We start from the raw sequence: 21,226 nt of genomic DNA, 5'->3' as shown, positions 1-21,226 counted from the left end.
CCCCCAAAGAACGTAACAACAGCAACAAAACAAAAGGTGAATAAAACACAGTTGGCACCTTATCGAGGGGATGAGGAGAGGGGGCTCCTCCTGAACGTTACAGGCTGAACTCCTGGCAGTCCAGAGGACAGTTCATCTGTCTAAACACAGATCCTCTCCCCCTTCCTCATTAAATACTTAGTGAAGACCAGGCCAGTAGCAATGTCTGACGCAACCGTGGTGCTAACAGGACGTTAATAAACGCCAAGTTTTCCCTCCAAGGGAGCTCCTCACTCCAGGAAGAGGTGGGGGAGCGTGGGGATCCGAGGAGTGCCAGGTGTGGTGCCAAGCTCTGGAGCACCTTCTGGCGGGCAGTCAGTTGGGGAGGGTGTCCAGCCCCAGGGATGCCGCGTGCTGCTTCGCCCTGAGCCTCAGGTTCTCGATGCTGGTGGTTTTACTGTTCAGGCTCGGCAGGGAGCTGGAGGCCTGCAGGATGGGGGAGGACCAGACCTGCTGAGCGTGGGACAGCGACTGGTAATAGGACTGACAGTGCAGGGAGCTCAGCGGGGCCATGTTGACGTTCATGCCCAAGTAGGGCATGGCAGACGGCGTCCCCATTTCAAAGGAGGAGTAATGGACCAGGTTGTTGGTGGCTGCCATGTGCTGGCGGAACTGCTCCTGCAGGCGGAAGAGGCTCAGGGGCGAGGAGGAGTAGGAGTGAGTCTGAGCCAGGCCACTGCTGGACGAAGGCGTCACAGTCGCGCCGATTGGGGACTCTGCAGCAGGAGACAGAGGGGATGGGGGTTATTCCTAGAGGCTGGATAAGCAGGTGATCATTCACACCCCAGAAAGGTTTGGGCAGCAGCACGGGCTTGTCTCTTGCACCGGAGGGCAAATGAGAGAGGGTGTGACAGCTCACAAGAGCTGAATGCGTCCCCTTCCCATACCTGGCGCCTCAGAGTGTAGAAAGCTCTGCTGCTGCTGGGCACTGCTCTCCCCAAGATCTAAGTGCAGCAGAAGGTCCTTGCTTTTTCAGTGCTCCAGCTGCAAAGGACATCCTGCCCCCTGTGGGGCCAGTTCCGTGCTGAGGACGAGAGGACAAGCCTGGGCAGCCTATCCATGAGCACCCACTCCACAGGGAATGTGGGACCATACCCAACCACCATCATCCCCCTTGGAAAGGGGTCCTGACCAGGTCCTGACACTAACCCAGCTTGCCAGGTCCTGACACCAAGCCCCACCAAGATGCTGCCCCTCACCTGCTTTTGGGCTCGCTCTCTTGCAGTTCAAAGCCTTGCTGTCCACACCAGGGCTCTTGTCCACTTTGGCCTCATCCAAGGTGCTCTTGAACTCCTCCTCCCTGTCGGTCTGGTCCTCGGGTGCCGACTCGCTGGCAGACTGCTCCGACAGGGTCAGGTTGAGGTCAGTGCCCACCTCGCTGGGGAGGCTCTGGACCTTCTCAGTGTCCAGGGTGGGAGCCTGGGTCTCCAGCACAGGGGGCTCCATCTTTCCCTCGCTGTGGCTCCCCTCACAGTCCTTCTGCTTCTGCAGCTGCTCTTTCTGCAGGCTGCGCTGCTTCTTCCGGAATTTGGCTCTCCGGTTCTTGAACCAAACCTTCCGTGCCACAAAGAGCAAGGGAGAAAAACCAGTGAGAGTCCTGCTTAGGGCCAAATTCAGCATCACTCAGCCTCAGAGCTTCACGGGAACCCCAGGTAAGGAGGGGCTGCAAGCCCACTGTGCCCAAAGGTCATTCCACTTTGCTGGACCTTAGAGCTTGACTGTTTTTACTGAATCTACAAATAACATTTCAAAAAAACTAAAAAACATCCAGCCTCTATATTGATTTTTTAACAGGCTCCGCTGCTGGTGTGTTTTGGGTTTTTTTAGTTTTTTTTCCCCTGAATTGGTTAGGCAGCTCATCCAAAAAGAATCTCTTGCAGCTGTAGTGTCTGATGACATTACACTGGCTTACAGTCTGTTAAGTTTCTAAAATCATTTGGTTATAAGTGTATCAAAACTACGATGGCAACACTCAAAATGAGTCATTACAGGCATAGGCTGTTGTCTGGGAACCGCATTTAGGAAAGGAGGAGAGAATCCATTATTTTTTTAACCTAAATCAGTAGAGATGTATTTGAAGAAATATATTAGCAAATCTTGTTTGTTGTTTGCCTGGTTAGATAAGGTGACAAACCATTTTTTAGATCAAAATGCCTTGACACTTATATAAAATAACTGATTTTTTTCCACAACTTTTTCTCTTCGCAGTGAAGAATATTTACCATTTAAAAGACAAGAACTGCTTCACAAGCAGGTTATGAACTAGCACATTTCACTAATTGAAACTAAAAAGCAAACAAAAACAAAAAAGCAAACCCAAATCTTGGCCTGAGATGTTACAAATATTGACACTGGTGGAAAAGAGCAGCTGGAATTACTTGGGTCTCTACTTTTTTGAGAAAGCCAGAAAAGCCTCACAAATAAATAAATAAGTAGACTTCTGTTGCTGTTTCTAAAATTTCCCCCAAAGAAATGTGAAAGAACAAATGAAAACCAGTGTACACTTCAGACAATCCTAAATTTAAAAAATGTGCGCCTGGATTAGAAGTTTCTTAAGCAGATGTGTGACTTTGTATAATTTTATCCTCCCTGCCCCTGCCTTTGACAACTTTACTGCCCCAAAATCTTTGCTTCCACTGCAAGAATCCTGGAAGGTCAAGGGAGCAGTCAGCTCTCTGGGAGCCCGGCTGTGTTCTTTTAAACATCCCCACTGGCAAACCCCCAGAGGATCAGTACCTGGACTCTGGCTTCAGGCAGGTTGGTGCACATGGCCAGCCGCTCTCTCATCACCACATCTGGGTAGTGAGTCTTCTGGAAGGTCTTCTCCAGGGCCTCCAGCTGCTGGGCAGTGAAGGCCGTGCGACTCCGCCTCTGTTTGCGGTGCTGGGATCCATAACGTGCCTCCAAAATGATGTCTTGAAATGTACAGCCGTTGGAAGACAAGGAAAGTGGCCAATTTAATTATTGGAATTTGTACGCTGACAGTCGAATAAAGCACTTGCTCACATCAGACAAAACTATGGAATGTTTTTTCCATTGCCTTAGAGCCAGTAAAACACGTACATATGGATTTTACTGGTTAACAGAGGTGTCCAAAGAGATAAAGCCATAGCAGAGGGGTTAAAGCTAGATGACCTTTGAGATCACTTCCAGCCCAAACCATTCTATGATTCTAAAAGCCTGTTCTGGAGAGAGAACCTCTTTCTGTGACAGCTGTGAAAGCTGTTGAGATTCCAGTGCTGAATTTGGCTGAAATAACTCAGCCTGCTCCAACATCAGTGGGGCAGGACATGCAAATGCCCAGACCCTACCATGGCATAAACACCTTCCATTAAGAAACACAGCTGAAAATGATGTGGGGGCATTCACTCTTGTACTTCTTTAATGTCTTTGCTTAGCTCACTGCAGTCTTCAAGGCATGATATTGGAGAGCTGTTCTGGGCTGCAGTTCAGAGAGCATTTAATCTCATGTGCTTTTGTGCATTTTGCTCCAAAGCACATCCTTTAGTGAGCACGGACACTCTCCAGCATCTGGGGTGGAAACACCAGCCAAGGCCACGTCCAGCCCCACTGGTTGCAAGCCCAGAGCTCATGTGCTGAGCTCTTCTCCGCAGAGCACCTCCTCACAAGGTCTGACTTTGCAACCAAGCTTGGAAAATTGAGGGCAGAGAAGAAATTCAGACTGGGGAAAATCTGAGGCCAACAGTAAAGGGCTTATTATTTTACCAGAGGGGTTATTATTGCACAACAGTTAGTGGGAGTAGAAAGATCTTAAATCAATGAAAATAAGTTACTTGAAAATGAAAAAAACCCACCCTTTATTATGCAAGTTGGGACATGCTGTGCTACAGCCCTGGAATGAAACATTCTGGCAAGAGGTTTGCTCTCATAGAGGAAATGCAGAAAGAGCAGTGTCTGGTATCATTTTTAATTCAGTTAAGAATGTGACTTCCAGTAGAAGGGAGGAATGAGCACACGAGAAAACAACAGAACAGAGAGAAAAGCTGGCACTATCAGCACACGGAGCCCGATGAAGGCTCTGGCCGCTGTTTGTTTGCGCTTTTGTCACGAGCGTCGTGACATGAATCCAGACAACAAACAAAAACCTGCTGTCCCCCAGCACCACACAGCCAGGCCTCAGACCCACTGGCTAACGAGCGTGGCAAATCAGCTTTGCACTGCTCAAACATTCCTCTTCCAAAACTTCCAGCTGTTCCATTCTAGGTCAGGACTCGCAGCGCCCTTCTGGGGGATTGCCAGAGCTGCGTGGTTTTGGCAACCTGGCAGAGATGTGATCAGGCTAAAGGTCTTTGACAATATAGTGCTGGTTGCATACAAGAGAATTTTGTGTTTGAGGAATCACAGCTCCTTGGGGAGTTCAAATGCTGGTGACAAAGCTGCCCCTGTGGAGGCAGAGGGACCATCCTTGTGCATCCAGGCACAGCTCACAGAACAGCCAGCGAGGAGAAGGGATATTTCCAGCACAAGAAATGAAACTGACGCTGCCCCAAAGCGTTTTTAAAAGCCAACATTTGTGTTTCAGGTACACAAAAACAGGAGAAAGGGCACTGGTTAAACACCCTACCTAAACACCCTACCTGCAGGCTGGAGTATTCCCAAATTTCTAGAGTAGAGGTTAGACCTACCAGCTCCCCAGAGGCAGCAGCTCATACATTAAGTTTGGCCACTCCAGCGAGAGGCAACCAGCAATTATTTTAATGTTTTAACTATGTTTTCAGGCTTTGTGCAAGAAGGAGAATATAAATTGCAGGTGAGGCTTTGCAGTTACCACCAGAAACCTCTGTTTTCTGACTTAAGGTCATTTGCTTTTGTGCTGCTTTATTCTGACTGTCCCTGGAAGGCAAATGAGATCTATAACCTGCACTGAAAGATATTCAGAAGTAACAGAATGTGAGGCAACTGCAGAGGAAACAGCTCGTAGGTATATAATGCCTACACTGCCAATGATAAGCAGACAAGGGGACTGTGGGATTTAATCTGGAAAGTCCTCCAGGTGGGTTATTAATTTTAAAGATAAGAGGTCAGGAAACCAATTGGATCTGCTGGTCAAGAATATGAGAATAGGTTTTTTATTCTTTTTTTATCTCTCTCTGCTTTAGCCTAGTTAGGACCTAAGACATTAAGTCCTCCATGCTCTACTCTAAAAGATAGAGATCACAAACATCTTTCAAGAGATCCTTGCAGTTGGAAAAGGGGCACCTTGAGACCCAGGGTCTGCAAGGTACATTGCAGAGTTCAGGGCCATCTGCTCCCTTCTAAAACCTGCATAGTGAAAAGGGGCAGGGAACAAGGGGATGGATGACCAGGACAAGGACAGTGCTCTCCCCATCACTCTGCAGCCCAGCAGCAGAGCCAGGAGAAGAGTCCAGGTCTCTTTGATTCCAGTCTGGTGGTTTACTGGAGAGGACAGTGGCTCCTGCAGTGCCATGTGCCACCCCAAAGATCCCACAGGCCACTTGGAACCATGCTAAGAAGGTCACAAATAGCAGCTGGCTAAGGGAACATTGCTGGCACGAAAGATCTGACAGCCAGCTGTGGCTCACTGATCCAAAGAGTCCAAGACCTTTATCATGCTTTTGTGGACTGCCCACCTAGGAAGACCTTCCTGAAACTTCTGCATCCTTATTTTGGCTTAAGCTCTTATTTATGAAATTTAGCCCACCAAAGCTGTCTGGGCTCTAGACTGGAAGGAATCCCTCTACAATTTTTTTTTTTAACTTTAATATCAGAAAACTAGAAAGCTGTCCTAGAACAGGTACACATTTTTAGGCAGTCAGGGAAGATAATTCCATTCTGGGGAAGTTTCTAGAATCACAAATTTTTTTTTGCTTTAGCTTCCACATCCTGGTTGTCAGGTCTGCTTTACATCACTACATCCAAGTCCAGAGCAAAACAGTGACGTTGCAGCTGTTGATCACTTGCACTGCAGGAGCCTTTGACAACCTCAGCCAGGTCTGGATGTTTTGTGTCAGGCTCAAATTTAGAGCAGATATATGTGCCCTACCACACCAAATATTCCCAGGTCTCCATCCATTATTTTTGAACAATTACCTCTACCAAATCATAAAATAATGCCTGGCTTTGCACTTGCTATTAATGAGAGCATCACTGCAGTGCTGTTACAGCCATGGCTGAACACAGAAAATCAGCTCAGATGCTCTGGAGCAGCAGCTCCTGTCCTGCTGCCCCACCATCAATGGTGCTGTGTAAATGACACTGCCTGGGTAAAGTCACATCTGACTCAATTGGAGCTAAAATGCTGTTTTATGGAAGGCAGCAGGATCTGCAGGAGAGTGTCACCCAAGGCAAGGGCCAGGATTCCCAGAGAGAAATAGGTCAAGGTGAAACCCAAATAAGATTCAAATGAAGATCATTTCCCAGAGAGAAAAAGGGGTTCTTAGGAAAGAAGTGGAAAATAGTTGCAAGAAGAGACAAAGTGGAGAAACAAGCTATGGCCTGGGATGGCAGGAGGTGGCTGTCAGAGAATGCAAGACCTGGGTGCCTGAGCTGGGGAATCCAATTTACTTTGTGATCACATTCACTCTGCCCTTATTTACTAGCAAGAAAGGGAAATTCTTTGCAGTTTCTTTGCTTGTTAAAAAAGACATTTCAGGGTTTTTTTAATTCTCTGTTTTCAATCCCATATAGTGGCCCATCCCATCTCTCCCCTGAGCTTCCCAGCTGTCTGAGGCCAGTCTGAAGCAAGGTGCCAGCACACACTGGAGGGCAGGTGTCACCTGAGAGCCTGGCCACAAGGACAGCACCAAGGAGCACACCACGCCCCTTGGCTCTCTCGCACTCCAGAAGAGTCCCACTCAACACAAACAACAAGGATTATTTTTGTGCTGGGATTTTTGGTTTCTTTGCGCGTGCGGCTTTTTTTGTCGATTTTTTTTTTTGCGGGTTTTTTTGGGGTGTTTTTTGGGGGGGGTGAGGTTTTTAGAGCCAGGCAAGGGCACTTGCCATGGGTTGTTCTTACCAGCCAGTCTCTCAGCCAGGGTGAGGGCGTGCACGGAGGGTCGGTAGTCGGGGGCGTGCTGGGCCTGCTGGGCTGCCTGCTGGTGCAGGTTGTACATGGCGCTCAGCGAGTTCATGGCGTGCAGCGAGTAGCCGTTCACTCCATAGTGCTGCATGGTGACATCAACCTGCAAAACAACACCCAGGGAAGACAGGGGCTTAGGGACCTGCTGTTCCAGCTGCCTGGTGTCTCAGCAGAGCTTTGGAAATGCTGAGCTCAGGACTGAAGTGCTGCATGCGAGGCTCGTGTCTGACATCTTAACTCCAACAGGTTCTGGGACAGGAATGGAAACATCTTCTGTACACCTGAAGCACCATCAACACAAGTCCAGCTTCCAAACTTCAAGCCCAGAATTTGACTATATCTCACTCATGTTGATCAAAATATGGGAAATTAATTTGTTTGCATACCACAGTACAGTTTATCATATTACAGCGACTTTTACTGCATTGTCCTAGCTCTATCCCAGGGCTAGCTGGGATTTTGCCCCTATCATTGCCTGCAGTGGACTATTTGTAATCCCAGTGCTGGAATGTCAAATAATGTTTCTCATCTGAACTCACTCATTTATAATTTGTTTCCATTCATTATTCATTTTTCTAACAGGTCTTCTTAAGAAAACACAAATGACACGGTGGTGGGGGGTGGGAAAGGAGCATGTGGTGAAAAAGAAAATAAATCTGCACCATAATAGCACCAAAAATGTTATGGCTAAAGAGGGAATAAGTTTTGCAATAAATACTGACATTTCATAGCTCAATAGCAGGGAAATTATTTCAGAAAACTAATGGCTTTTTTTTTTCTAGTGTGGGCTCTGCGTGAAACTTCAAGCTCTTTTTCCTTACAGACCATCTGTAAAACTGAGCTAATATTGATCTCAAAAGCCAAGCAATGCTTCATTCATCCCTGTTGTAAATGACTGAGGGCCTCCAGGATGTCGTTTCTGCAGTTTGTAAGACATCAGAAAGGAAGTTGTGAAACATTAGCTGCAAAATAAATTTTTTAAACCACCGTTTACATCAGCAAGTCACCATCTGGAAAGTCAGTGCAATGAACAAATGCCCAGGGAAAGAGGGTCAGCCGGACTAACTTAAGAAAAGCAGACGTCTTTTCAGGCAGCCTCTTTGAAAACAATTTAAACACTGGAGGGAGGTGATGATTTCAGGAGAAATGCCCATGGTTTTAGGAGGAATGTGATGCACTGAACAGTGAGAATTTGGAAGAACAATTATTGGCTGTATTTTCTGTTCTGCAAAAAGACCTTCGTATTTGCCCATAAATTATTTATACCGTGGAGGGACAGACTCATGGTGAAGAGGCGGAGATGGAAATGAGTTGGTGCCACTGCCCATCCTGCTCTAATTCCTGTTCTTTCCACCTTGATGTGAGAAGTACAAGCATGAAGTGACCTTGTGTAACAGCCAGAGACCAAGTGGGAGTTCCTTAAAAAGCAGATTAATTTAGGACAGCAGGGTCTGGGGCATCTCGTGGCTTCACCCTCACAAGCATCTCCTGGTGCCCAGGAACAGGGGAGGGAAACATGCAGCTGAGTTTGGTCAAACACTCTGCCAGCCCAGGGATGACCCTCATGAATGTGAGTTCTGGTTTTGGGATTGTCTTCTCAAAGAGGCTGCAGAAATTATAAACCTGTAATTCTGGAATTTAGCACTCTGCTTCGCTCCTGTTTTCCCAAGTCCCTCGTTTCACTTCATGCATCATTTCAGCACTGAGTGACAGTGGAGGGTGACAGGTCCAGGTGTGGTGACACCACAAAGATCTGACACACACCCTGATGCCAGCTTCATCTGCTTTGTGTCTACCTGCTCACCCACTCTGGACTGCCTCCCCATTCTTCTAAGATACAATGTGAAAATGGAAATTTCCCAAAGCTCACAAGCACGCCATAGCTCTGCTCCAATGGAGCTTAGGGAAGATTTAAGCAATGACAAAATTGTTTGCTGGTTCTCTGATGAAGGTGATGGACTTCACACACTAAGAGATTTTTGGCATTCTTATCTATTTTCCTCTCAATGGGTTTCACAGCAAAATTACAGCTGTGATGTTGCTTTCAGGGACTGCAAATTTTTCTGCTAGTGGCACGTGTTAAGGGACATGTCCCAGTGACATGGCCACAGAGGACATCTCCCATCACCTGGGAAAGACTGACCTGTGGTGCAGCCTCACCCCATCCTTGGTGTGGTTCATTTCCCAAGAGCATCATACCACCCAATACAGTTGTTCACTGCCTCGCTGTCACAGACAAGGGCAGGACTGGCTTTTCTGGCCAACACAGGCAGCAAACCAGACATTTGCAGTTTCACTCTGCCTCCTCCCCTCTCACCACCTCACTTGTGAACCAGCTGGCTGGTTGCACCAGCTTTGGCCAGCGGGGTAGAGGTCTCAAAGCTTATTAAGTTCCTGCATGTCTCGTGAAAACCATTTGAGGACACAGAACCTATTAACTGCCCTGGGCTGCTTCCAGACCTCTGTCCTTAATAGAGGCTGGAGAATCCACACCGGGGCTCAGCCTTGCCAGGAGATACGTGGGAGGCCAAGTGTCTTTGACTCCCAACTCACAGAAACGCCTGTTTTTCTTTTCTAATCCCCCTTGCATGTCATCGGCTGTGCAGCAAGCTGGCACATTAAAGGAAAAGAGAAGAGGGAGAGGAGGGGAATTTTCCCATACCATACAGTCTTCCAAGGACACTGCCAGTGGTGTTGTGTCTGGAGCCCAGTGTTTCCACTGAAACACTTGCTCCAGGAATATTTCGGTGGTTTTGATTGTTAAAAGGTGATTTTATGTGTACATTATTGGCCTAGAAGAAAGAGCATTAAAAAAAAAAAAAAAGAAAAAAGAGAAGGACCTTATAGGGGTGGGCTCAGGATGAGAGTCAGTGCCCATCACAGCTTTGGTGATAACTGCCTGCTACACTGCAGTGCAGACAACGGGCAGAACTTCTACTCACTTGTGCAGCAAATGTATCATCCCAGATTCTGTATAAAAAATGAGAGAACTTACTGAGCGAGACGGTTCAGCCGGGTAAGCAAAGTTAACTGAGACCACAAATAGCTCCTGTTTAACTGTCAGCTCCGAGCTCACTCCAACCCCAATAAATTAAATATTTAAAAGACATCATGCAGCAATTTTTTTTAATGGAGAAAGCCATTCATCAAGCCACTGCTGTGTTTCACAAGCTGTCGAATAGTGCTTACACTGGTTAAAATAATCTTTATATTTCATTAAGCAACCAAATAAGCTGATCCCTTCCCACTGGCTGTATAGATGGTTTTAATTTTCAAAATCTGCAAATGCATCTTTTATGTCTCTGCGTGGCTGGAGGGCCTCAGGAACAGCCACAGCCAGGAGCAGGATGAGAGCAAAGTTTGAACTCCTGCTTTCTTGAAGGGTATGGGCCTGAGCAGCTGTGGATAAGCTGGGAGGGTTACAGGGTCCATCCTGAAAGAAAGGGGATTCCTCATCCTGATTTTGTGCATCAGAGATCAATGAAGAGTTAGGAGCAGTGAAGAAAGGAGAGGGAAGCTGAGGAAAGGTGCAGGAGAACAATAGTGATAGAAAAATGCCCCTGCTGGGAGCCTGTGGGCTGATGCTGCAGCCTTTGCTCAGCACAGGGGGTGGATGCTGCGGGCAGTGCCCGGGCTGGCATCGCCTGGGCTGGTGCTCTCTCCCTGCACGGCTCCTCAAGGCAGCAGCAGAGACTCTCCCACCCCCAGCATCACAATCCTTCCCTCTCCAGGCTCTCCACATTGCTCAGCACTGGCTGTGAGGTCTGCTCACACGCCCTGCACCAGACCCTGACGGGGCTTCCCCTCCTCCTGTCTGTACAATCCTGGCATTGCTACCCCAGGGTCAAAATCCCTCCTATGGCTTGCACCTCTCACTTATGTTTTTGCTATGGAAGGCTCTTGGATGCTGTGCCTACCTTTCTTCCCAAGCCTGCAGACTTCTCATACCTCAGGAGCCGTGTCCTGCCAGGATCCAGCCTCACAGACAGCACATGGGGTTTCCCCTAGCTGTAACTGCTGCTATGAGAAATCCAGCTTTCTCCATTCCTGCATTGCTTTGAGGCCAGGCATTGCAGGGCTCTGCCCATCCCATCCAGGGACCCAACCACTCCGTATTCAGCTGCTGCTCTTCAATCTGATGCAAAAGAATCTGCAGATTTAGCAGCCAGAAACAGGAACCCTGTCATGCCAGGGCAGAGCTGCACTGCTCCAGCCAGCCAGCTCCCCTCCATCCCTTCCCAGCACTGGCCTTGAAAACCTCAGGTTCCCCTGAAGCCATACAGCACAAGAGTGGTGCAATCTATGGTGCACCCTGTAACAGCGTGGCATACAGGGGAGATCTGACCCTGAGTTTTAATATTCTCAGCTTTGTACAAGGCTTTAAGCTTCCCTATTTAGCTGGCAGCTAATTTTGTATAATTCTGCATGTAATTCTCTCCTGAGAGAAGGTGTGAAGAGAGACCCATGCATTTCCTCATCAGCTGAAAACCCGTTCCTAGTGGCTTCTGTATAGGTGGAATTCAGGCAGGTCTGAGAACAATTTCAAAAATGAGGTTGAAGTTTTCTGAACAGTCCCTGGCAAGAAAACATCCATATTTTCCCTTCTATCAGGAAAAAAAACAAACCAACAAATCACCAAACCAAAATCACTAACAAGACATCTGCCCTTCTCAAGCAAACTCTGTCAAGTGAAATGAGGCTGGATGCAGGACATGCAGCTTTGCAGGGGCTTTGGACCATTATCTCCTTTCCCTCCAAATAGTGAATCATCCCAAATTCAAAGAAATACTGAGACTAAACTCACTGATCTACACAAGACACTCAGGTGCCATCATAAAGAATGAGGTAATAAAAGCCATGAGCTGGAAATACTGAATGGATCCTAGAGGCTGCAAGAAGAGGATGCCAGTCTGCTTCTGACTGGTGGGCACCATGGGGTGTTTCTTCATCCCTTCATCAAAGCTGTCCCCAAAATGGGTTGGCGATGGCAGAGAAGGTGTGTGAGGCTTTCTTTATGTGGGAAATAAGCTGTACCAAAAAAAAAAAAAGAGAAGAGAAGAGAAGAGAAGAGAAGAGAAGAGAAGAGAAGAGAAGAGAAGAGAAGAGAAGAGAAGAGAAGAGATAAAATCTGGACTTTGGGAAGTCACCTTCAGAAGGGAATTTCAACAGTGTAGTTCATTGCTTATGGAGAGATTCACCACCAATGCATTTAAAGTTTGGAAGAGCGTGGCACAGCCTCGGGTCTGTGCCCTGATGCAAGGCACAGCTTGAGCACAAGGAAAAGATCAGTTAAAACATAAATAATCAAGCATGAAACAGAAGTCTGGTGCACTTGATTGCTGTTCAGGGTTCTTCAGGTGACAGAAAAAAATAGGAATAGCCCTGTTAGGTAAAAGGAAAGCTGTGGTCCTCAGCTTAAACATCTGCAAAGGTGCTACAAATCACTGCTGGTGTTTATGCAAAGCACAGGAACCCACTGCTCATTACTAACAGGGAAAAACAGCAAATAGTTTGTGCTGCAATATCCTTTCCCCCCTATTACCACTGGCAAAAAACCTCACTGAAAATAGAATCACAGCAGAATATTCCCCCTCACTTCCCCCGGAGCTGTTCTGGGTTATGATTTTATGCTTTAATTCCTTATTCAGAAACACTTCAAATCAGAAAGATAAATAACAAATCTTTGACTCTGTGTAACTCATGTTCTAGGAAAACAGGCTCACTCTATAGACAGACATTGGATTTATATGTATTTAGTATTAAATGAGTTACATACCTGGGGAGCTATGAATAAATGAACTTAGCAAGAGGTTTTCTTCAGTCCTTTTTTTTTTTATATCCCTAAATCTTTTAGATATATAAAGGCCCAAAATAACATAAGATAATAACCAACATGTTATAAATCAGTTTTGTTCTTCATGTGAGATTACCAAATATCTAAGGAAACAATTTCACCTTTGTAGTGGGTGAAATATTGATAATTTAAATACTGTAACACATCACAGTTCCTCATTCACATGTCAAAGTCTGAGAGCAGCATGCACTATAAAAACAGGCTTCCAAAAGACGTTCCTTGTCACTGAAATAAGGAACTGAGAACAGCTCCCAAAAAATTCCCCACAGGACTCTGCATTTCTAATCTTCCTGACATATTTTTACCCCTGTGGATATTCCTAGATTTAAATAAAGTTAATTTCTAAGTGCAGAGAGAGCTCATAATCAAGCAGGATCTAGTTAAACCTAGGTGACAATGCACCGAAAGCCAAACCTGACCAATTACATCAATTCTTGCAGCTTGCACTCAGCTATTCCTAGTGACCTTGGTATAAATAAAGAGATTTTTTTTTTCCTTAAAACTAGGAGGATTGCTAGCAGCTGAAATCTGGAAATACTTCCAGTTAGGGACAGCAGCACCAGTTTTGGGTAGACCTTGTCAAATAATTGACTGAGGCTGTGCTGATGATGAGCACAGCAACTGTGTTTGTAATGCTCATCTATTTGCAGTGGAAACATAACAGGATGCAAGAGGGCTCGTAATTTTTGCAAAACAAACCTCAGAGCACCCTGCTGAGACAAGGAAGTTTTGTTGCAGGACCCCAGCAATTCTCAACACCAGGTTGTGAGCAGCTGAGGTAACAGGGCTTGTCTGACAGGGGTAACCTGCATCATTTGCTGTGGTTTTTATTTATTACTTTTGTGAAATCATTGTTTTTCACCCAAAAGATAACGGAATTAAGTGACTGATTAGACACTTCCTGGCAAAAGACTTTCCAATGCCTCTGATTGCAGAGGCATTCCTCAGAGGGCAGCTTTCCAGGTACAAAATAAAGCAAATAAGATAAAGACATCCCTAAAGGCTCAGCTTTTGAGTGGGGGATAAGTTTCAGGGCTTGGAGCGCAGCAGCTTGCAGTGTAGAGGCAGGAGTGGCATCTCTAAACATCACTGGGGTGCAAAATCCCTTGCTTGTCATAATTTGCACGAGACAAGCAGTGCTGGCAGACCAAACCAGGACAAACCTCCCTTCTTCCCTTCAGAGCAGCACTCAAACCTCAGTGGAAGTCTTGGAAATTACATGGAAGTGGAGCGTTTTCCTGGAAAAAGAAAAGCTCTTGATGGCAAGATCGCTTTGACTCTTGTTTTTTCATCTCATTCTGCTTCCAGATCAGTCAACAACAACACTAATAACAGAAAATCATGCAATTAAGATTTCCTGTCATTAACAGCAGAGTGGAAACTGAGCCCTGCAGCCCAGGCTGCTGCTACAGGCTGCACATCCATGGATATGGAATGCGGTCGCATCCCGCTGCAGCCAGGCTGGCACGTTCCTGTGCTGCCCACCTGCTCTCCCCTCTCCAGACCTTACAGCATCTCTGCCTCTGCTCTGCCCTGAATTCAGAACTTGGAGTAAGCCTACAGCACCCTGCAATCTAACTACTGAATTCACGAACAGCTTAAAGGGTTTATCTTTGGTGTTGTTATGAAAGGAAAAACAACAAAGTACCTGCTCAGTCCTTCGCCTCTCTCCTGTGAAATAGGCTTCCTTGAGAAGCATCATTTTGTGTTCCCTAACACTGGCAAAGGGAATTTTCCAAACCAAACTCTGCCCTTTCCCAGGGCTGCTGGAAGCATGAGGGTGGCTCCTTGCTTGCTCTCTGCCCCCAAAACTGCTTTTGCCTGCAGCATACTTGATTGCAGATTGTTCCCATGTGCAAACTGACTGTCTTGGAAGGCAGCCTCTTGGGAATTCTGGTTCAGGAATCTCCCATCCCTGGAAGATGGAGCAATATCCTGGAGGATTTTACCCATGACAGTCTCATTAAGAAGACAAGGATCTACAGTTCTGTGTCAAAATATGTTTTTAAGCCTGTGACCTTTCCTGTGTCTATCCTGAGCACCACAATCAACAACACAACGCTGCAACAAACAGCACCACAACGCTGATCTGACAATCTAACCCTGAGCCCTAACAAGGGAGATCAAACCCTGCAAGAAATGCACAGATAAGCTTTGTAAAGATTTTCTGAGGCAGTTTAAGACATTCCCAGCTCCTCTCCTGCTGCTCCCAGGTGCTGCCAGCCTGGCAGCCAGGCTGGCAGGAGGGAATGCGGGCTTGCCCTGGGTAATACCTCAGCCCAGATGCTGAGCTCCGTGGGCAGGCACTGGCATGAGGCACACAGGGAAGGTGATTTCTCCCCCCACCATTACTACTCATCAAGTAGAATGTAAAGAGTTGAAGCTGTATGTTCTGGGTGTTAAGCTGATGGAATTTGGTACCCACACAAGGAGGGGAGCAGCATGTCTGTGAAATGCAGAATTTCTGCCACACTGCTGGAGTTTAACCCTGCTGGCACAACAGGACTTTGCTAGGTGCTCTTTTAGCTGATCAGATGGAGGGTTGTGAGGTTATGATGCCAAGTGCAATTCTGCTCGAAGGTGATTTTGAGAGATGGAAAGAGCAAGCAAAACTTAAAAGCAACAGAAGCTGAGAGCTGAACTCAGGATGTTTCCACAAGTTCAGCTGGACCCTGCCTCTGCAGAAAATTCTTGCAGCCCTCAAAACAACAGTCACAAAACAGGGGATGGCAACTGCTCCTGCTCAGACTTAAATTAGCCATAAGGCAAAATGACAGACAATCCCACCTTGGCCTAAAAGGGGAAATAAAAAAATACTGAAAGGCAGCTGCACAAGCCATGAAATTGTGGAGGGCCTCTAATACCTTAAAAGAATAAACCAGAAATTGAAAGTTTTTCTTTTCTTCAAGTGGTTACACCAGTTTTCATCCTGCCACTAAAAAAGATGCTTGAGCTCAGTGGCTTTTACAAGGAGGGGCTGGAGTGGGGGAAAGATTTGTGCCACCTTAAGACAGGGCCACAAACTGGAGCTAATGGCAGCAGTGCCAGGGGCTGGGGAGCACCACGGGCACATGCAAGGCTTCCTTTCCCGTAAGCGTTTGGATCCCGACACCGAATCCAGCGCGGCTGCCAAGGCAAGCAATGTACTTTGGCCACCAGCAGGTGATCTGTGCTCTGAAGAGCCGTGTGCTGTAAAGCAGGCAGAGCTGCTCAACATCTGCTGGATTTTGTGGGGGGACTGAAGTCCCTCCGCAGAGGCACGTTCACCCACCTCGGGCTAACGCACGCCAAGAGCTCCCAGAGCTGCTCCCTGCTCGCTCCGCCCGGAGCCCAGCACGGCTGGAAGCACCAGATTTCCACAGCTCCCTCGGGAAGAACATTTCCTCCCTGGCGAGATCCATCAGCTCATCTTCCCCAGCAACTGTGACTCTTTCTTTGGAAGATCCTAGTGGATTCCCACCATTTCTCAAATCAGTATTTGCTCCTGCCATACAGAGGCTGCTGCTGGTCCTAAGAGAGCTGTGCCAGCTACCCACAACTCCTGGTGTAAATATCTATTTCCCTCCCCTCGGAGAACTGCTGGTCCATCCTGCTCCCCGCCCTCCCTCAGAGACTCTCCGTCCCATGAGCTGTAATTCCACCAGAACTGCTTTAGGAAACAGAAGAAGTCTGATCCAAAACCTAATGAAGTTAAAAGGAAAAAAAAATCAATTTCAATAAGTCATAGAGTGAAATAAACTGACAGGAAAAACCCAGGGTTTGGCTAACCTCAGTGCACCATGAATTAATTCTTGACTATTTGGCTACATTTCCAAATTCTCCACCAGCACATTTTCATGGAAATTCCCCCAAAAGTAGATCAGTTTATTAGTAGCTGTATAGGACTGGAAAATTTGGGATTTATTGAACCCCTGTTCTTCAGCATTTTTCCAAATGAAGTAAAGGTAAGGTAGCTATAAACATTCTGTTCAGACACCAGCTCTGGAAACCAGCACTCAACCTTTTGAAAGGGTTTAAGCCCAGCTGACATTTGTCAGTGCCTCAGTAGAAGCATTTCTAACTTGACAAGCTGAATTTCGACATGCCCCTGAAAAACCACTGGAATCCTAGAAAATGTGGACTACTTCTAGCTGAACACTTTACCCATAGTGCAACCAGTGAAACCAGTAGGGAGATATATCAGAAGAGCTGGTCCAGAACCTTCTCTGCAGCAGCTTTTTTCATCAGGGCTGGTTGTGAAAATGAGAGAGGAAAACTAAACTCTTCACTCTGGCTTCTTTTCATCTGATTTCCCTCTTTCTCAGGAAAATATTCTTTTAAAGGATAAAGACACTGGGAACCAAACCCACTGCAGTCACTCCCTCTACAACTATATTGTGCAAAACTTGCCTGGCAAGCCTGCCCTTCTGTCATTTGTGGGAAGTGGGAAGCTCCTCTTCTGTTTCTTTGGTGCAGGCAGCAACACCAGCACTAAGGAAAAGCAGCATCTGCACCAGCTCTGTGAACAGAGCTGTGCCTTCTGATTCAGCAGTAAGATCACTTCTCAGCGTGTGAGCATGAGGAGAATCTCCCATTTAGACATCAAGATCTCTCTAAATTAGCAGGAAAACCTGGAAAGTGACCTAAACAATCTTTCTGTGCACTGGCAGTACAATTTTGGGTGTATTTTTGCACTGATTATGTTGGCACAATTTAATACAACCTCGCATCAGTCACTGGATAACTCAGGGTTGAAGCCACTCTTACCCTTTCAGGAAATTTGTGACCATTGCAGTTCTTAGTTAGAATGGAAAAACTAAACCTAGAAACACTACCCAAAAGGCAAAGGGTTGTAGGTCTAAGTCTCTCTGGCTGGGGCAAACAAGGAAGTGGGATTGACTTGCACCAACTTACTCATGGGTGAAAAGTGAACCTGGAAGGGATAAGCTAAACAGCCAGCAAGCCAGTTCTGAGATGTGCTCAAAAAGAAACACAGAGCAGTGAGAAACCACAGATTTACTTTCTGCGGGCCAGGGGGGGTGGAAAACCTCTCATCCTCAGGGTGAGTCCCATCCTGCTCTCCCTAGGACGGGCAGGGCAGAGGAAAAGCCTGGTCTGCACTAGGGCACCCCGTGGGGCTCTGCCTTTGCCCTTCATCAAGAACACGACCCACGTCCTGTAGGTGGATGAGGTTCCCAGAAGCGTCAGCTGTCCACGGCTTGGAAACTCAGGAAGGAGAGGAAAGAAAGTAGCAGAAATTGCTTGAAAAGCTGGGGAAGGTGGGTGCTGAAGGTCATCCCCGCAGCCCTCCTGGCTGAGTCCCAGGCTGAGAAGTGGCCAGCGGCTACCCCGGCCTGAGGAGGGTCTCACCCGACCCAGCTATGAGTAGTTTTCGCTACTCTTTTGCTTTGTGTTCCGTGCAGAGGTGAGGGAGAGAGGGAGAGGGTAAATAAACCCCAAACCCTCCAGCCCTGCCTTGGGGGAAGCGGGAGGCTACTTCAGACAAAACTGTTATCCATTAACATCCAATTATCACTTGGTCCAAGCCATTAATTATAAATCAGCCTCCTAATTGGGATAATTAGCTCTCTGCTACTTAATGTAGTATGACTGATGCGTTTGGAAAGAAGGTAATCAGTCCATTTGTTTAGCGTCAGGCCAACAAATCCAACTCTCATGGTTTAATTTCAGCCGCAGCCTTCCCAGCGCCTTCCCCCCTCGGCCCACCATCAGCATTCAGAGCTCATCGCAGCTCCGTTAATTGTTTGGGAATCACGGCAGGGATGGGCGCACGCATCTCCGCGGGGCTTTCGGGACAGCAGCCCCCAGCCCGGGGATGCGACCGGACTCGCCCCTCCCTCGAGGGGAGCTGCTGGGATTTTGGGGAGGGGGTTAATTAGAGGGGACGGCTTGAAACCTGAGCGCGACCCCAGGATGGGGATCGATCCGGAGCCCCCCGTCACCTCGGCCGGGCCTCGCCTCCAGAAACCATTTCAGGGAGAGCGGAAAAACTTTCGTCTTTATTTTCCCCCCCCCCCTCTCCTTTTCCCCACTTCCCCTGGATGTCTCATTAATGCCGGCTGCTCGGCGAGCCGCCGATAGCTGCGGGACATGATTAGATATTTATTACTGTCATTTACATGGAAAACTTGAGCTAACCAAGTGGAACTGGAGGGGGCCGCCGGAGGGGACGGGATGAGGCGGAGCGGGGACATTTCTTTTTCCCCGGCGGAGGCGGAATGCGGGACGCAGGCGGAGAGCGGCCGGCTGGAGCAGAGGGTGCCGGGACAACCCCGCAAAGCCTCCAGCCAGGGGCAGGGGTGTTGGGCCGAGCCCTCCCCGGGTCTGTGGCTGCGGTACCACCTCGCTCCGGCCGCGTTTCGTTTCCAAAGGCAGCGGGCAGCGCTCGGTGCGGGAACCCCACCGGGAAACGGGGGATGCTGCCCCCTCCCTCCCGTCTGCTGACGGCCTCGCCGAGGCGACCCTCGGGGACACCAAGGACCTGTCCCGAGATGCGCTGACCCCTTTTTTCCCCCGAGGCGCCAGAGGTCGCCGCCTGGAAATAAATGGAAAGCGCAGTAGGGAAAAGCCACGGACCGCGGGGACCGGACGGCTCCGCATGGGGCTCTTCTTGTCCCTTCTCTCCCCAGATAAAGGCACAGGCACGGCAAGTGTCGCAGTCAAACCCCACTTCCATCGGAGGAGAAACTTCCCCGAGGGCCTTGCTTTGGGCTAGAGCAGCCCGTGTGTCCGGTCCCCCGCAAGGCTTTCGGGAGCTCACCCGCACCTTCTCCTTGCCCCCTCACGGGGAACTGGTCCCGGGTGCCCCGGGCAGCCAGCACCGAGTGGGGACACGGACTTTTTTCCGCTCAAGTGCTGGCCGCGGCGGAGCACAACCCACCCCCCTTCCCGATCTGTTATCCCATGGCCCGAGGGGCGACTCTGGCGGAGATGTATGAGATCTCTTGCGGTAAAAATATGCATGCGGATCCCCATTTGGTTAGCCCTATAATGGAGGTGTAAATAGGTTTCGACTGCGAAGCCCTTAATTTATCAAGAAGGGCTGACAGCGCAGGTCCGGGATTTATACACCCTTTAAAGAGGGAGAGCGTGGAGGGGGGCCGCAAAGACCGGCCTGCCAGCTCTTTGCAGGGGGCTCCCCGTCCGTTCTGCCGTCTAACCTCGCAGCGGGGTGATGTGGGGGTGCGATTTGTCCTAGAGAGGCTTCCTAGCGCTGCCGGCATCTTGCCGTCCCTTCCGCACTCAACTTCCAGCCGCACCAGACAGAAAAACCAATCCCGGAGCCACCCCGAGCGGGGCCATCTCCATCGTCCCCGGCTCCCGGCCCCGCTCGAGGTTGTTTTTGCCCTCGGCAGCTCTCCCCAGGCTGCGCAGTTTACAAAAACATCATTATGTAAATAGGGGGAAAGTTGCGCTCTCCTCCCGCGGAGCCCGGCTCACGGAGGGATGCGCGTCTCCCTCCGTTCCCCGAGCCGGGTTACAACCCTCGCATCCCCGCCAGCTGCCCAAACCCGCACCGCAGCGGGCTGACACTTGGAGTCAATAGGAACGAGGCCCCGAGCTGGTAGTGGGGGTTTGCAGTATTTTTCTTTCGCGGTAGTTTGGACATTTTTTTTTTTAAAGTGCGGTATACTTCAAATAAACAAGGAAGGAAAAAAAAAAAAAGAAAAAAGAAACAAAGAGGGACAGAGAATTTGCGCTGGAGCCCCGACCGGCTTTCTCCTCGGCGGTGCGCGCATCCCTGCAAGCGGTCCCTCCGCCGGCCGCGTATTCCCCCACGGACAGATTCCCCCTCCTCGCAAACAATCCCCAAAGTCCTCTTCTCTCCCCCTCGGCATCCCCAGCCCACTCGGACCCGCGCTGCTCGGGGGTGCAGGGGGGTTCTTACCTGGGGCGGTGGGGCAGCCTCCCGGCCCGCCGTGGGAGAGGGGACCCGCGTGGGAGCGCGGCGCTGCGCCCCGGCCCGCCCTACTCCATCCGCCCGCGCTGCCTGCGCGCTGCCTGCGCGCCCGGCGGAGCTGCCATCTACCGGGAGTCAGCATTGGAGAAGGATTTTTAAAAGGAGCTTCATAGCGACCCGGGAGCTACCCAGCAAGATTTTCAATGGTCCTCCACCCTGTCAATCAAAACGGGGCTGCTGGTACACCCCCCACCCCCCAACACTTCTTACTAGTCATTTACTCCAAGCCGAGGTGTAAACGCCTAATTAAATCCCTGGAAGCGGACGGGATGCCGGTGGAGGGAGGAGGGCTAGAGCCAGGACCGGGGGG

At 48.7% G+C, this 21,226-nt stretch overlaps 1 protein-coding gene across 1 annotated transcript; it reads right to left on the bottom strand.

Moving 5' to 3' along the window:
- Positions 1-311: 311 nt before the first annotated feature.
- Positions 312-20,998, bottom strand: DMBX1 (diencephalon/mesencephalon homeobox 1). The gene is given in 6 exon segments (XM_050977498.1): positions 312-755; positions 1,239-1,593; positions 2,776-2,954; positions 7,040-7,205; positions 20,845-20,899; positions 20,901-20,998. Coding segments are annotated over 6 exon segments (1,254 nt in total). The 3' UTR covers positions 312-354.
- Between the last annotated feature and the right edge of the window lie 228 nt (positions 20,999-21,226).

This window comes from Serinus canaria, chromosome 8 (genome assembly GCF_022539315.1).
Source record: "Serinus canaria isolate serCan28SL12 chromosome 8, serCan2020, whole genome shotgun sequence".
Lineage (NCBI taxonomy): Eukaryota > Metazoa > Chordata > Aves > Passeriformes > Fringillidae > Serinus > Serinus canaria.
This window is presented reverse-complemented; position numbering and strand designations above follow the sequence as displayed.